General features: G+C 37.7%; 1 protein-coding gene and 2 pseudogenes across 1 annotated transcript; 1 reads left to right on the plus strand and 2 right to left on the minus strand.

Moving 5' to 3' along the window:
- Nucleotides 1-418: 418 nt before the first annotated feature.
- LOC116206394 (RNA pseudouridine synthase 6, chloroplastic) lies at nucleotides 419-5,362 on the plus strand. The gene is made up of 9 exons (XM_031539261.1): nucleotides 419-720; nucleotides 1,776-1,904; nucleotides 2,209-2,463; nucleotides 2,965-3,046; nucleotides 3,579-3,694; nucleotides 3,790-3,844; nucleotides 3,990-4,101; nucleotides 4,309-4,478; nucleotides 4,823-5,362. The coding sequence occupies exons 1-9, from the start codon at nucleotides 488-490 to the stop codon at nucleotides 5,099-5,101; spliced, it is 1,431 nt and encodes a 476-aa protein (XP_031395121.1). The 5' UTR covers nucleotides 419-487; the 3' UTR covers nucleotides 5,102-5,362.
- Nucleotides 5,363-6,453: 1,091 nt separating this feature from the next.
- LOC116204273 lies at nucleotides 6,454-9,339 on the minus strand (annotated as a pseudogene).
- Nucleotides 9,340-10,158: 819 nt separating this feature from the next.
- On the minus strand, nucleotides 10,159-13,462 carry LOC116205524 (annotated as a pseudogene).
- Nucleotides 13,463-14,792: the final 1,330 nt, after the last annotated feature.

The following is a 14,792-nucleotide window of genomic DNA, read 5'->3' on the forward strand; positions in this document are numbered from 1 at the left end:
TATTTTTATTATAATTATTTATATTATTTGATTTTAAAAATTAAAATAATTATAAATATTAAAGATATAATCCATGAAATATTCTAACGATTTTAGTCAACATAGTCAAATTGGGACATAATGTCAGTTTTTTTCCCTAAAAATGGGAGTATAATTTATTTATAATTATTAAATGTGGTTGTTTTCCATGTGTGCACAAAAATATTCTATCAAAACAAAATCGATTTATTACGCAATGAAAAATAAATAAATAAAACCGATTCGAAAGATCAGTTTCACAATAACCATATGTTTGTTGACTCTGGTCCTTTTTGGGAAAATAAGAGCATGGAGGAAACTTCTGGGGCCAAAATTAAATTAACCCTTTTAGTTTAGGTGCTGTGTGCATAAATATATATAAAGAAAAATATATATCACCGTGCCCATTCGTTTCCTTTCTGCCGCTCTGTTCGTTCAGTCCCCCCTAACACGCACCGCAGCAGCGGAGATGGGGGCTCCCAGCCTAGCTTCCCTGCTCGGCAACGGCCTAGTGAGCTGCCGGAGCTACGTTCCTCCGCCGATGTCCCTTCTCCGAACTTTAGCGGCGACCCAGCTTGTCCTCAAGAAGCCTCGGAGTCCCTGCTTTTCCCGGCGTCTATGGAGCTCGAGGACCGGAGCTGTAACATGTGAAACCGCTAAGTCAGATGTTATCTACACTTCACCGCCTCCTCCTGTTAATGGGTACTAAGTCTTCCTCCTTACACTCTCATGATTTACTCTCAGTCTTCGTTTTGTGTGATTGAATAGTGTTACAGCTTTTTTTGGTATGATAACCTCTTTGCCTGTCTTCTTCACCATAGACTAGAACTTTTACTCCGCACCGTGTTATTCTGCAATTACTTGGGTACCCTTTGTATGTCTGCTGAGGAATCGAAGCAAAAGTCTTGACATTGTGAAGGATTGAACAGTCCATTTTTATCTGGTCTTGTTTCCCGGGTCATGGGGTGTTAAGGGCACACTCATGTTTTATGTATTGTGGTTGGCTTAATCCATTGAACATACCCTTGGCAGTAGCAAACCGTAGCATGAGATTCGGTAGTGACCGAGTATGTTACATTGTCGGGGCACATTGCTGGTGTTACGTATTCAGCCAGAACTAGAAGTGAAAAGATAATTTCCTTTCATGGAAAAGACTTTTATTCGCATTGTATTTCCAGGACAGATGAGGAAGAGGTTGCTGATTGGAACACACTGATATGGTGTGATGGAATATTTGAGGTGATTAATAGTTATACGATGATACCTAATCGTCCCAATAAGTTGGTCAAGAAAAGGAAAATTGCTTTATGTAACTAGTCATGCGTTCGTAGTTCTCTTTACAAACAAATCTCCTAACAGCATGTTTGGGATCCTCTTAAATGGAAGAATTCAATTGATCACAGAGAGAGTGTATGTGAATAAATTAGTAATTAAGTGTTGTAGATTATAAGTTGGAAATTTGTTTATTATACTCAATAGATGTCCATGTAGTTACTGTCTTTATCAAGCCATTTGTTGTTGTGTTCTGCTTTTTAACCTAATTATGTCTGCGGTGATTTTTCTTCACTCACTCCAATGGCTTCATTTCAGCTGAACGCTTGAAGTAGTGAATTTTGTCTGGACCCTTGTTTATATGCTTGGAAAGGGTTCAAGACAATCGAGTTGTAATTGCTCATCAATCACTTCCAAAGTTGATATATATTCAATTTTTCAATGTAAACTAACTTTTCTTTGTCCCCTTGCTTTTTCCCTTTCAGATACCCAGAATATAACCGGCTACTGCCATGTCCCTTACACAACACACCGCCCAGAGTTGAACATTTGGTTGTTTCAGAAGGAGGACCTGCCTTAGATTACATCTCTAAAGCTCTGAATCTTCCTCCACTGTGAGTAATTTTGTCTTGCATTCCCTTCCGTAACTATGGGATTCTATTGCTTTGTCCAAAAGTGTCTTGCTTTTCATCTTTCTATTTGACAACATAAATATTTTTTTAGCTATGCAGCGAACCTGCTGGGGGATATTTCATGAAAGATATTTGCACAAAAACTTCTTTTTATTGGAAACATTATCTAGATGCTAATAGATATTCCAAAAGCAAATGGAGCCTAAGAGACCGCATATCATGTACTTTAGATTATTCCAGCGCAAAGCCCGATGAGAAAGATAAACAAAAATTTCATTCTTTGAAGGTTTGTTGCAGATCTTATTCAGTTTGGAGCTGTGCATGCTGCACTTGTATGTCCACAGCCTCCACCAAGTGCTACACCTGAGCAGATGAGGATCTATAAAGAGGTCACAGATCCAGTGGTTTTAAAATCTAGGGCTTCCATTAAAGGTAAAACTGTACGAGAAGCCCAGAAGACATTTAGGATAACTGAACCAAACCAGTTTGTTGAAGCAGGATCATATTTGCGTATCCATGTACACCCCAAGCGCTTCCCCAGGTAACTTTGAATATCAAATTTGTACTCAAATGTTTTTCCCTAAATTTATTCTTCTGGTTGTACATCATGAATTGCAATTTGAAATTTGTACAAGATTAATCTCAAATGGTCTCCCTGCAGTGTAAATGCATTCGTGTTTGGTGACAAATCTAGAGAGTTTCCAAGACTTTAGTTGACTTTAATTAAAGGGTGTAATTTGAGGGCATTAAATCTGGTAGGTGCCAAATTGAAATTAGATCTCTTTTGAATGTTGCCACTGAGAGACATTTTCTTCACTCTTCCTTCTGATTTCTAGTTGTTTGAAGATTCATGGCGGTGCTGAACATCTGATTGTATGCCATATTTTTTCTTCAAATAACACTTCGAAGAGATTTATGTTTAATTTCTTAGCGACAAGACATTCACTTATGATTCCCCATAATAGCTGACTTTGTATCAACACTATTTGTCCCTTTACTCCTTGTATACTATATATACGTGCGCTGATTACTTTTCTATCAGGTGCTATGAAATCGATTGGAGATCAAGAATAATAGCTGTGGAGGATTCATATGTGGTGTTGGACAAACCTGCTGGTACTTCTGTATGTATCTGATTTGTCTCATAACTTAACAACTTTCTTTTGAAATTTGATAAGGCATAATGAATATAAACCTAGGAGAGGAGGTTGAACTTGAAAGTCATTCTCATGTTGTCTGAAACTAGCTTTAAGTTCTAACTTCTGATTTATTCCTCAAGATACCATAAAGAGATCCCAATGGAAAGTGAGGCAGGCTTTCAGATCCACTTTTCCCTGCGATATGCAGTTCTTATAGACAATGATTATTTTATAATTTACATATGTTTTATTTATTTTTAAGGCAGCGTTCTCCAATGATTTGGCTAATAAGTAATCTGTGCAAAACTATTTAAGAATGGGTTTTTTCCTCATACTCATGTCACTTTTACATTCGGTACTGTTAATAGAAAATGCTTTATATTTCAAATAACATGATAGGAAGAAAGAATCTGAGGTTTCTTCTAACTTCCCCACATCTGGGAACTCGATTCTTGCATTTATTTTCTTCTCAGAGTCACCCACTGATTGCTTTCTTTTGATTCTTGCATATTCGTAGGTAGGGGGAACTACTGACAACATCGAAGAGAGTTGTGCAACTTTCTCAAGTCGCGCCCTTGGTCTCGAAGAACCACTCAAGACTACTCATCAGATTGATAATTGCTCAGAGGGATGGTAATTTTCTGAAGGAATTTGAGGTTGTTATTACTGTTCTCGGTGGCATATTGTCCATGGATGAAAGGATGAAAGATGTTTGGACTTTATTGCAGTGTTGTGTTTGCTAAGACAAAGGAATACTGCTCAATTTTTCATGGAAAAATAAGGGTAAGTCAGCAATTCTATTTACCCAAACATCTAGTGTAACCTCCTTCATTAAGTGATGTCTTAAAGCAAAAGAAATAGTAATTAATTTCAGTCCATCCATTATAGCTTCCTGATTTACTGATGGATGATTTTTCCCGATACTAAGGACAAAATGGTTAAGAAGCTATATCTTGCTCTTGCTGCTGCACCTGTGCCAGTCGGAATCGTAACACATTACATGCGCCCAGTTAACATGGCCCCGAGAATTGTTTCTGAAGGTAATAATTTATTTGCTAAAGGTTGCCCCAGTCCATGATCTGGTCTGGTTTAAAGCTACTGATCTTTATCTTATTTAACTCACACACATTATATTGATGAGTCCTACCAAAAAATACCTCTATAGAAATTCGAGTTCTTAATTCATTACTCTTCTGATCAAAACAAGCCCAGTTCTTTTTGGTCTAAGAATTCTTCGTGGCTTGCAGATTTTGTGAAGGGATGGCACCTGTGTCAGCTCGAGGTGATGGAATGTAAAAGAGTCCCTTGGCCGAACTCTATCATTGAGGAGAAGTATAATATTGAAGACTGCGGGTGGCCCAAAAAGGATTTTGCATATGAGTGCAAAATCAACCTCTTGACTGGAAAAACTCACCAGGTTTATTCTCACTCCCTCTCCAAACTAGAAGCTTAAACCTTGGGATTGCAAAGAATTAATTGTGAAAATTCACATGAAAAGGGTCAAACTTGGATAATCAAGTATATTTGACACATCTAACCTTGCTTAAATGGGTTTGATGTGTTTAGACAGAAGACGTGAGTGTCGAACACCCGAACTTCTAGACGTTGCCTACCCTTTGAGATATTGTCTTACTAATGAATGCAGAGTTATTTTGAAATATTAACTTACTGATGAAGGCAGAGTTATTTTGAAGTAACCGCTTACTGATGAATGCGAAATTACATTTCAAGATTGATGATTTAGATGAGCTTGTAATGCAGATCCGGACACAGCTAGCTGCCCTTGGTGCACCCTTAGTGGGCGACTCGATGTACATGCCCTCCGCAATTGCAGAAATGGCCAATCCTGGGATTAACCCATTTGGGAAGCTCAAAACATTGTATACTAATGAGACCGATAAAGCTGTCGCTGTTGAACAGTGGATAGCACAGCATGGGAAGGAGCCCTCAGTAGCAATTGGCCTTCAAGCGTGCCAGATTTCTTGGGATGATGATACGCACATTTATAGGGCAGAGTCCCCGTGGTGGAGATATGAATAGGTTCAAAGAACTCATACTTGTTGAGAAGTATAATTATGAGTCCTTGATATTCTACTTTTCACACTAAGAGCTTTTCATTCCAAATTTAGTGCTTTTCCTGGCTGCGATATTTTTTTGGCCATTTTTCCTTTTGATCTTTTCTAGCATGAGGGAGAAATTTCCTTTGATTTTTTTTTTCCAGCTAGAGTACTCACTGACATATTAATGTAATTCATCATTTTTTGTGATCATACACAATTGATTGTTGAAGTTCTGGTTTCAGATGTCTCTGGTGAAAATGGCTTTCTGAAACTTTACAAAACCTAAAGTTACCTCTTTTTGGTTCTAGGAAATTATGACGTTTGCCAAATTTTTATTGTTTCTAAAATAAATGAGGAAATTACAAGGAAAACAATCGTTAAATAACCCTTTGGAAGACTTATTTGATTGTAAATTTCAATAGACTGCAATCTGACCCATTTCTTTAGGTTATTATTCTTCATTTCTTGTTGATGAGAAATGAGAAAACTGAAGGATTGGTAACAATTTCTTTTTCTAAGTGAGAGCTAGCTTTAAGTATGAAGATGTGTATAGGTATTTGTATACATGTACACTTTGTCTCTCCATCACAGTTGAAAGTGCGTTATGTGTAAGGGTGTGTTTGTTTCAACTTAATCCAACAAGTGCTTAAAATTTAGTTATAATTTAGTTATGAGGGAAAATGAAGGGGAGAAGGAGGGAAAGATGAGATATGAATTTCTAAATTACTTAATCATTAAGTTAAAAACTACTTAATGAGTTAAGTAAAAAAATATGACTTAATGAAATAAGTCATTTTTAACTTATTGGTACTTTTTAACTCCTCAAAATACATCTTCTCATCCTTATCAATCCTCTCATCTTCTTATACACTTCTTTTCTTAACTAATTAAGTGCTTAATTTTTAAGAACTTAATTTATCAAATGCCTCTTAAGTCATTGACTTCATCCGTTGGCCCTTGCTGCTGGCTAATAACACGATGAGTTGACTAATACGCGCTCTTTTGCGGGTTGCTTGAAGATGTTACCATGTTGATCTTCTTGTGCTTTGCTATGAATGTTCTGTACCAACCTGCTGATAGTTTAGGAGTTCTCTTCGTTGTCTTGAAGTCCACGTACTGCAGTCCAAACCTTACTGTGTACCCATAATTCCAGTCGAAATTGTCAAGCAGGGACCATGTGAAGTAACCCCTAACATCTACTCCATTCCTGGTCATAGAAAGGAATGAGATGAGAGTTTTATGTCCCTCATTTTCAAGTTTTTCATATGGCAAAGAGGCTGGCCCCTCTTTGCGTTTTGGAGAAATTTTCAAGGTTTCCTCCATAATGTAAAATGCTAGATTTCTTAACTCAGAGCTTTTACAAGATAGTTCACGTGTCCTGCCATATACTCAACTCTTCACATCTTGAAGCGACACATACTTCCCGAGTTTCGGGTCCTCCAATTCACCGAAACGTAAACAAGGAAAGTATGCTGCTCAAGTGAAAATCTGCCAAAAGACGGTTCGTATAACAAGGTAGCTATCTAGATTCCTCTTTTTGTGCACTCACCATTCTTTGTAATATACATTGGTGTGTTGTTATATCTCCCACTGATATAGTTTACCATTTTCTCCATTCCTTCTGGGAATGCATTTAGCCACCACAAGTCAGTCTGCCATGTAGAAAATGTTCATCAGCTGAAAGGTATGAGTCATGTTAGTGAAGACATTTCTAAAGATTGTGGAGTAATTTGCTTACGGGTTTCCCAATCGGGACACCATTCCTATGTGAGGTCTGCCGGTAATAACCTTCAGTCCTAGTGGTTCGTTGCCGGGCTTATCACACTTCGAGGAGAGGCAGTCTTTGACATAGAAACTTGAGTAGTAGTTTACCCCGATAAAATCCAAATCGCTCTGTAACTTATCCAGCTCCTTTCCGAGAATCTAGGCAAAGTATTGCCAAATATCTCGATCATCTCTCCCGGGTATCTGCCAAATATTATTGGGTCCAAGAACCTGCAAGAAAAGAATGAGTCAAGTTGTCTTGGCTTGTTTCAAATCCATTATTATTAGCTTGTTTTAAGGAAATGCAGAGCCCACCAATTCATAAAGAATGGCAGAGCTCTCTCAGTGGCTAATTTGTCTTCTGCAGAGTTGCTTATCGGCTCAAACCATGTTGCATGTAACACGATCCCAATGGTACCTTGTTGTTCCTTCTGCATATATGTACTCATGTTTTTTAGCTTAGAAGAGGAATGAGCTAATTAATATGTGTGGTTGTTCCTTTCTGATTTAGTACCTGATACTTTCTTCTGTATGTATCGACTGCAGCTGCATGAGACAAGGTCAAGTTGTGGGCTGCAATGAGCGGCTCCTTCTCTGAATCGCCACTAGTGCAGTTCCTGAATGGACTGGAGCAATGGGAAGGTACCCGAGAATTGCTTGGTGTTTCACCTCATTGAAGGTGATCCAGTGCTTCATCAGATCTCTGAAGTACTTGAAGCATATATCCGCGAAGTATCGGAAATCCTAACTAGAAGTTGTAATATCATGACTATTTATCATTTTCTTGGCTAGCAAGAGAGACTTTTCTCGGGTTTCAAGTTATTTCATTTGTTGTTATTTGTGGGAGAGAGCTGAGCCAACCTCCATATCTGTCTTCAAGCTCTTGTGGGATATCAAAGTGATGCAATGTCACAAATGGTTGAATTCCTAATATTTGCCCCAAAAAAAAAAGAAACACAAAGAAAAAGGGCAAAAAGAAAGTTATAGGTATTGCCATCAATATAGTGAAATCTGCATTGGGCATTCGTATTTGGGGTCTCATTTTCCAAACTTCGGATGCAAAAAACTGTCTCCGAAGTTCCTAAGAAACGCATTGCGTATAGTGTGAAACGGTTTCGAGTGTGACTTTTCTTTTCTCCTAGTGGGAATGTTTGGCACAAAGGAATGAAAATGGAACAAAATGAAATCATTATACAAGATTATCATATTTTGTATAACGATCCCATTCCACCGTACCAAACATGACTCGCTTGTTTCTCTAGAAAACAAAGCTGAAGGGCTACAATCAGTAATAGATTCTTATTTTTCGATACAATGAGGATCAGAGCTAAATTTTTCGGAGAATCCAAAATCGGAACTGAAAAACTCTCTAGAAATGAGTTGAAATGAAAGCAAGGGGAAGTGAGTAAATGAATTTACCTCTTGAGAGGAGAGCGTTAATGAGTTTGTTGAAGTGATCAATGCCTGACATATTTATGCCTCCAAATCTTCCTTCAGTTTTAGTTAGACAAAAGCAAAAAGTTAATTTTTCCGAGTAAATAAAATTTCATAAAATTAATTGAAATTAAAAAATAATTAAGGATAAAACAGAGAAGGCTGGGTAGAATTCGTGCCCGTGAAATTGAGAACCGATAGCTGTTTACTCCAAGGTTTTCCATTCGCCCTATGTCTTGCTGTTATCTCACCACCAATTCAACCAGATCAATTCCTTTCTTCTTCTTTCCATTGCAATTATTTTTTAATATTAATCAATATACTTAATAGACTATAATTAATGCAGGGGAAGGCAAAATTAATTACTTGAAAATTCAAATCAGTTTTTAACCCCAGTTGCTTTGTTGATGAATTCCTTTTCTGTTTTTCCCTATTCACAGAAAATGGTAATGCTGTCAGAGGATTTCTTGGGCATATTTTACCATCACATGTAAGATACTAGAGTTTAGGCCTGCGATACCTGCTCTGTTACAATTACTTCTAAAAATTTCGATTCATTGACCTCATGAAATAGTGAGAGAACTTTCCTCCATTTATTTGCAGCCACATGCTATAAAATATCATGAAAAGTTTGGATTTTTCCAGGAAAAATTAATCTTCTGGAAAAACGCATCAAGTTTATTCTCACTCAATCTCCTTCCCCTTTCAACTAGAAAGTTTAAACTGCGAGATTTAAAAATTAATCGCGAACGTTTTTGTGAAAAAAATATCTAAATACGATAGACAAGCAAATTTTAACACAGTTGAACATGTTTAGATGGGTTTGGCGTGATTAGACAAGACGTGCTTAACCTTGACCAAAAGCCAAACTTCTAGATGTTGTCTACCCTTTAAAATATCGACTTACTGATGAATGCAAACTTTCTTCAAAAAAATCGACTTACTGACGAATGCGGAGTTACACGTCAAGATTGATTTAGGGGTGCTCGTAATGCAGGTATTGGGCCCTCGGTGCACCATAGCGGGTGACCCGATGTACATGCCCTCTCTGCAGTCATAGAAATGGCCAATCCCAGGGCTAATCTGTCGGGGAAGCTCAAACTATTGTATACAAATTAATAAGACTGACAAAGCCGTGACTGTTGAATAGTAGATAACACGACATGGGAAGGAGCCCTCAGTAACAACTGACCTTTCAAGCATGCCAAATTTATTGGGATGATGACAAGCACATTTGTAGGGCAAGGTCCCGATTGTGAAGATATTAATAGTTTCGAAAAGCTCATACTTGGTGAGAAATTTAATTATGAGTCTTCTTTTCCTATCACGCTAGCTAAGAGCTGATCCAAATTAAGTACTTCTAGGTGAGATATTGTTTTGATCTGTATTCCTGTGCATCACTAAGACAGACATTTTGATTGTTTCTTACTCGAGGGAAATGTTGCCTTCGATTTTTATTAGTTGGTGTAGTCACTATGGTATCAATGCAACTCATAATTAATTTTGTGGCCGTGCATTGAATTCATCAATGAGATGAACTTTACTAAGCCCAAAATCACCCTTTATTGGTTGTAGGAAGTTATGAGAAATATTACATGGAATACAGTTTGTACATCACCCCTTCGAAGACATGTTTTGACTATATCGGTAGATTGCAATCTAACCCCTTCTTTTCTTTTTGTTACTATTCTTCATTTCTTAAAGATGAGAAATGAGAAGACTGAAGGATTGGTAAGCATGACTACCCTTCTACGTGCTTATGGTTTGTTTGTTTCTTTTGTGACAAAGAAACTCGGCCTAAATGATCTTTTGTAGCGTTGTTTTTACTCTTTTTTTTTTGGACCTCCCAGCGAAATATTGATGTGTTCTTGCTTGATACTAAGGGCTAGATTTCTCACCTCACAGCATTTATAAGAAATTTCAAGTATCGCGCCATGTACTCCACTCTTTTCACATCTTGAAGAAATACGTTCTTCCTGATTTTTGAGACATCCACTTCACCAAAACCTAAAGAAGAATGTTATGCTGTTCATGTCAATATCTGCCATTAGACGGTTAATAGAACAAGGTAGCTAGCTAGATTCCTCCTTTTGTGCTCTCACCATTCTCGGTAATATACATTGGTGTGTTGTTATATCTATCCTTGACATAGTTTACCATTTTCTCCATCCTTCTGGCGATACATTTAGCCACTAAATGTCGGTCTGCCACGTAGAAAATGTTAGTCACTCGTCTGAAAATTATGAGGCATGTTAGTAAAGACATTTAAGGTTGGATGACTTTACTTACGGGTTGTCCTATCGGGAGGCCATTTCTTTGTGAGAGCTGCCAGTAAGAACCTTCTGTCCAAGTTGTTCCATTGCCGGGATCGACGTCACAATATGAGAAGAGGCAGTCTTTGGCGTAGTAACTTGAGTAGTGGTTTATCCCGATAAAATCTACCCCCGTATTCTGTAATTTCTCCTGTTCCTTTCTTGAGAATTCAGGCAAAATATTGCCCAATATCTCAACCATCTCTCTGGGGTATCTGCCGAATATTACTGGGTCTGAGATCCTGCAGAAAAAGAATGAGTCAAGTCCTGCTAGGCTTGCTTCTCGGACGCATTATTAGCTCCTTTGGAGGTAATGCAAAGCCTACCAATTGTTAAAGAACGACAGAGCTCTCTTAGCGGCTAATTTGTCTTCTTTGGAGTCGCTGATTGGCTCGAACCATGGCGAATGTAAAACGAGTCCAATGGTACCATTTTGTTCCTTCTGCATATGCACTCATGTCGTTAGCACTACCTTGATAGAAGGTAATTCAGTTTTCAGGTAAAAGGTTGCAGTGCAAAGTTGAGATCGAGTTACCTGATAATTTTTCTTGTATGTATCAACCGCAGCTGCATGAGATAAGATTATGTTGTGGGCTGCTATGAAGGGATCCCTCTCGGAATCCCCATGACTGCAATTGCCGAACCCGCCGGAGCAACGACAAGGCGAGAATTCCCCTCTTCGGTATGCAAGCATCATATGGATGTTTGGCTCGTTGAAGGTGACCCAGTGTTTCACCCGATCTCCGAAATGTTTAAAGCATATATCCGCATATAACTGGAAATCCTCTCTGGGAAAGTGTAATTATCGACATTTACCACTTTCCTGGGTAGCAAGAGAGAATTTTCTTGGATTATAAGTTATTTTATTTGTTGCTGGGGGGTACCTTGAGAGAGGACTTAGCCAAGCTTCATATCTGTCTTCAAGCTCTAGGGGGATATCAAAATGATGCAATGTCGCAAACGGTTGAATACCTAATTTTGCCAAAAGAAAAAAAAGAAAAAGAAAATATAAGAGAAATTAATTGCAAGTATACAGATCCTGCAGTGTTCCTTGCATAAAACAATTTCCGGTGTTCCCTGTTTCCCTTTGGGGAGAAAGAAAAAATGGAAACCAAAACGAACCGAATAGATTCATATTATTCCGATAAAAAAACCAGGACGAGTATTGACATATTAGGAAGTTACATACGATAGTTTAGGAAGCACCGAAGTTGCTTTACTAAAATTTTCGGAGAACTTCCCGTGAACCTTTTGTTAAGGGAACGAAGTGAGTGACTGAATTACCTTTCGAGAGGAGGGCGTCAATGAGGTTGTTGTAGAAGTCAATGCCTAACATATTTATGCCTCCAAATCTCCCTTCTGTTTTAATTTAGACAAAACACACACACACACACTATCACACATAAAAAAAGAAAAAGAAGAAGCTATATTTCCGTCTAAATAAAATTTTCTAAAATGAATTAAAATTGAAATATAAAAAAGGAGAAAATAGAGAAGGCTGGCTCACTGGGTAGAATTCGTGCCCATGAAATTGAGAAGCGATAACTGTCGACCCCAAGGCTTGCCATTAATCCTACGTCTTCCTGTTATCTCACCACCATTTTCAACCAAATCAATCTTTTGGGAAGATATCAAGCGCAAATCATCCATAAAGGCTTTGAGGCGATATGTCGAGAATGAACCCAGGATTTGAATCAGGGAGGGGGGGCAACCGGACCAAGGTCCATGAGGGGCGAATGGGAAGGGAAACTTTACGAGTTTGGAGAGGCGAAATCAGTAAATTCATTAAAAAATACAAATATATATATATATATATGTGTGTGTGTGTATATATCCAACTCTTTAGAGAGCCCTAAAATTTTAGCCTGACTGCCCTCTTAGCAACCCTCGATCCATCCCGAGCAATACATATGAATATGTAGAGATTGTTACCAGATAATGGTGATAGTGGTCCACGGCAACGTCTCCGTTACTTCCGTCCATTATTTTTGTTTCCTGCACAAAGTGTGACACATGCGACGTTTTAAAAAGTGTATTTCATGCAAAAGGATAAGAGCAGGGATAGATTTGAGGGGGCAAGGGGGCGGTCGCTCCCCTTGGACTTGGCGTTACGAAATTTCTATTACCATGAGTTGAGTTTATTAATTTTTCAATGAAACTATCCTATCTCGCGCCTTTTGACTTTACCATATAAAGTTCCTCTGAACTTCGTACAAAATTCCTAAATACAGAGAACAATAAACCATATTGTCCAATACCCTCAGCACGCTTAATCAGAAAACAAACACATAAAAGCAGTCCGATATCAATCCTCTGGTTGACATCCGGCACATACAAATTGAATGAATAGGAGCAAAATAAATAAGCTAGCACAAGCGTAACTCAGATTTGCATGTGCTCCGATGCATGCCATGCGACTGGGACCAGGAAATTGTAAACTAGCTTGCCAGGTTTGTGAGAGTAAACATCCCAATTGTTCAGACCCTTTCCGTCGCTCAGGTAAGCTCCTTCAAACTGCAATTTAACAGAAAATTCAGTCGCAATACTCGGAAACCACAGTTTACCAATATCAAAAAATTATTTACCCAATAAAAAACTAAGAAATGTTACTTATTAAGTAGTGTCACCTGGTAAGCAGAAGAGGCAGTTCCAAAGAAGAACCAGCTGGGAAGTGAAGACGGATCTGGTGATGATGAGCTGATGATCTGATCTTCATTAAGGGTGACTGAGCAAGAGATGAAGAGATTAGGAGATGATGAGAGAATAATGACTTGGAGGGGAAGGAGGATGAGAGCACAGTGAGCAAGAAGAATTTTAGACATTTCCATCGGGCTTAGGTTTAGTGACAATGTGATTTGTTTGATGGAATGAGGGTGAAGCTATTATATACACAAAGTTTTGGCTGCATATATGGTAAGACCATATTTGGATTGTGAGCTGGGACTTAAATGTATCCCATACATAACCGGAAAAAATATATCTCATATCCTCTCACGGCAGGTTCGATGCCCAGGTGGAACTATCCGTACTTCTTTATTATATATTTATGATTTTCATTTCATTATATTAGATTTATGACTTCCTTTATAACCGAATATATATATATATATATAAATATAGGTCATCTCATCTAGGACCGCCTTCATGGCTGGTAGTATCTCATCACAACTCACAATTGGCCATGACATATATATATATATATATATATTTTTCCCAAATTTCTCCATTCACAACTCACAAGCCTCCAACCTAAATTGTTTAAGGGGAACAAGTACTGAATTATTTGAATCAACCAATGTTGATGTGGCTTAGAACTTGTTTCGCGCGTTAAGTAATATCTAGGTTCTATTCTTAGATATTATATGGCCACTCTATGCAACGAGCATAGATTATTGATCAATTTAGTTGATTAGTGAATACTAATTAATGGTATAACATATAGAGCTAAACAAAAACGTTTTTACTTTTATATGAAGCTGAATCTCTCCAACCATAGATTTATTGCAAGGTAATTATAGAAGATAACGAATAAGAGAAAAAAGGAACGAACAAAATAGAAAGGGAATTGTGCAGATGAATATGAGAGAAAGGACGAGAGATAAGGAGCAAGGAGAGAGTTGAAGAATAAGGAGGAAATCTTAAGCCACTTTTTTTCGTGGAGAGAAAAAATCAGTGAAGATATTTCATCATACAAAGTTACAGTATTCACAACAGTTGGCAAAATATGATTACCAAAAAATTCTTCAAGAAATAAGAATTGAAAATAAGGAAATTCTATTGCAATGATCGAAAGTGATGGTATGGTATACTTAAGTATATTAGGGATGAATGGAATGAATAGAGAATACGAATTAATAAGTAAAAAATTAAGGTTACACATGAACTTATTAGTTTGATTTGATGTAATAGAAGAGATGGGAATTACCATTTGGAAATTTGGTTTGAGAGAGTGAATAGACAGTACTAGGACAAATGTACGAAGTTATCCCTCCTATACAAAGAGCAAAGAGAAATTAGGACCTAAGGCGATATCGGATGATGCGGCCTTTCATTTACTAGGTACAAATTAAACGGTAATACAAATAGATATAATAAAAGGTCATAACAATATGATATGCGTGTGGAAGTTCATGATTCACTTCTTTGTTCATGAGATTCCTT

The sequence above is a fragment of the Punica granatum genome, chromosome 4 (assembly GCF_007655135.1).
Source record: "Punica granatum isolate Tunisia-2019 chromosome 4, ASM765513v2, whole genome shotgun sequence".
Classification (NCBI taxonomy): domain Eukaryota; kingdom Viridiplantae; phylum Streptophyta; class Magnoliopsida; order Myrtales; family Lythraceae; genus Punica; species Punica granatum.

Excerpts from the sequence above, each read along its gene's own strand:
- LOC116206394 (XM_031539261.1), top strand. The coding sequence starts at position 488 with ATGGGGGCTCCCAGCCTAGCTTCCCTGCTCGGCAACGGCCTAGTGAGC. Across the intron at positions 4,102-4,308 it reads CCCGAGAATTGTTTCTGAAG|ATTTTGTGAAGGGATGGCAC; the intron begins GTAATAATTTAT and ends CGTGGCTTGCAG. Across the intron at positions 4,479-4,822 it reads TGACTGGAAAAACTCACCAG|ATCCGGACACAGCTAGCTGC; the intron begins GTTTATTCTCAC and ends CTTGTAATGCAG.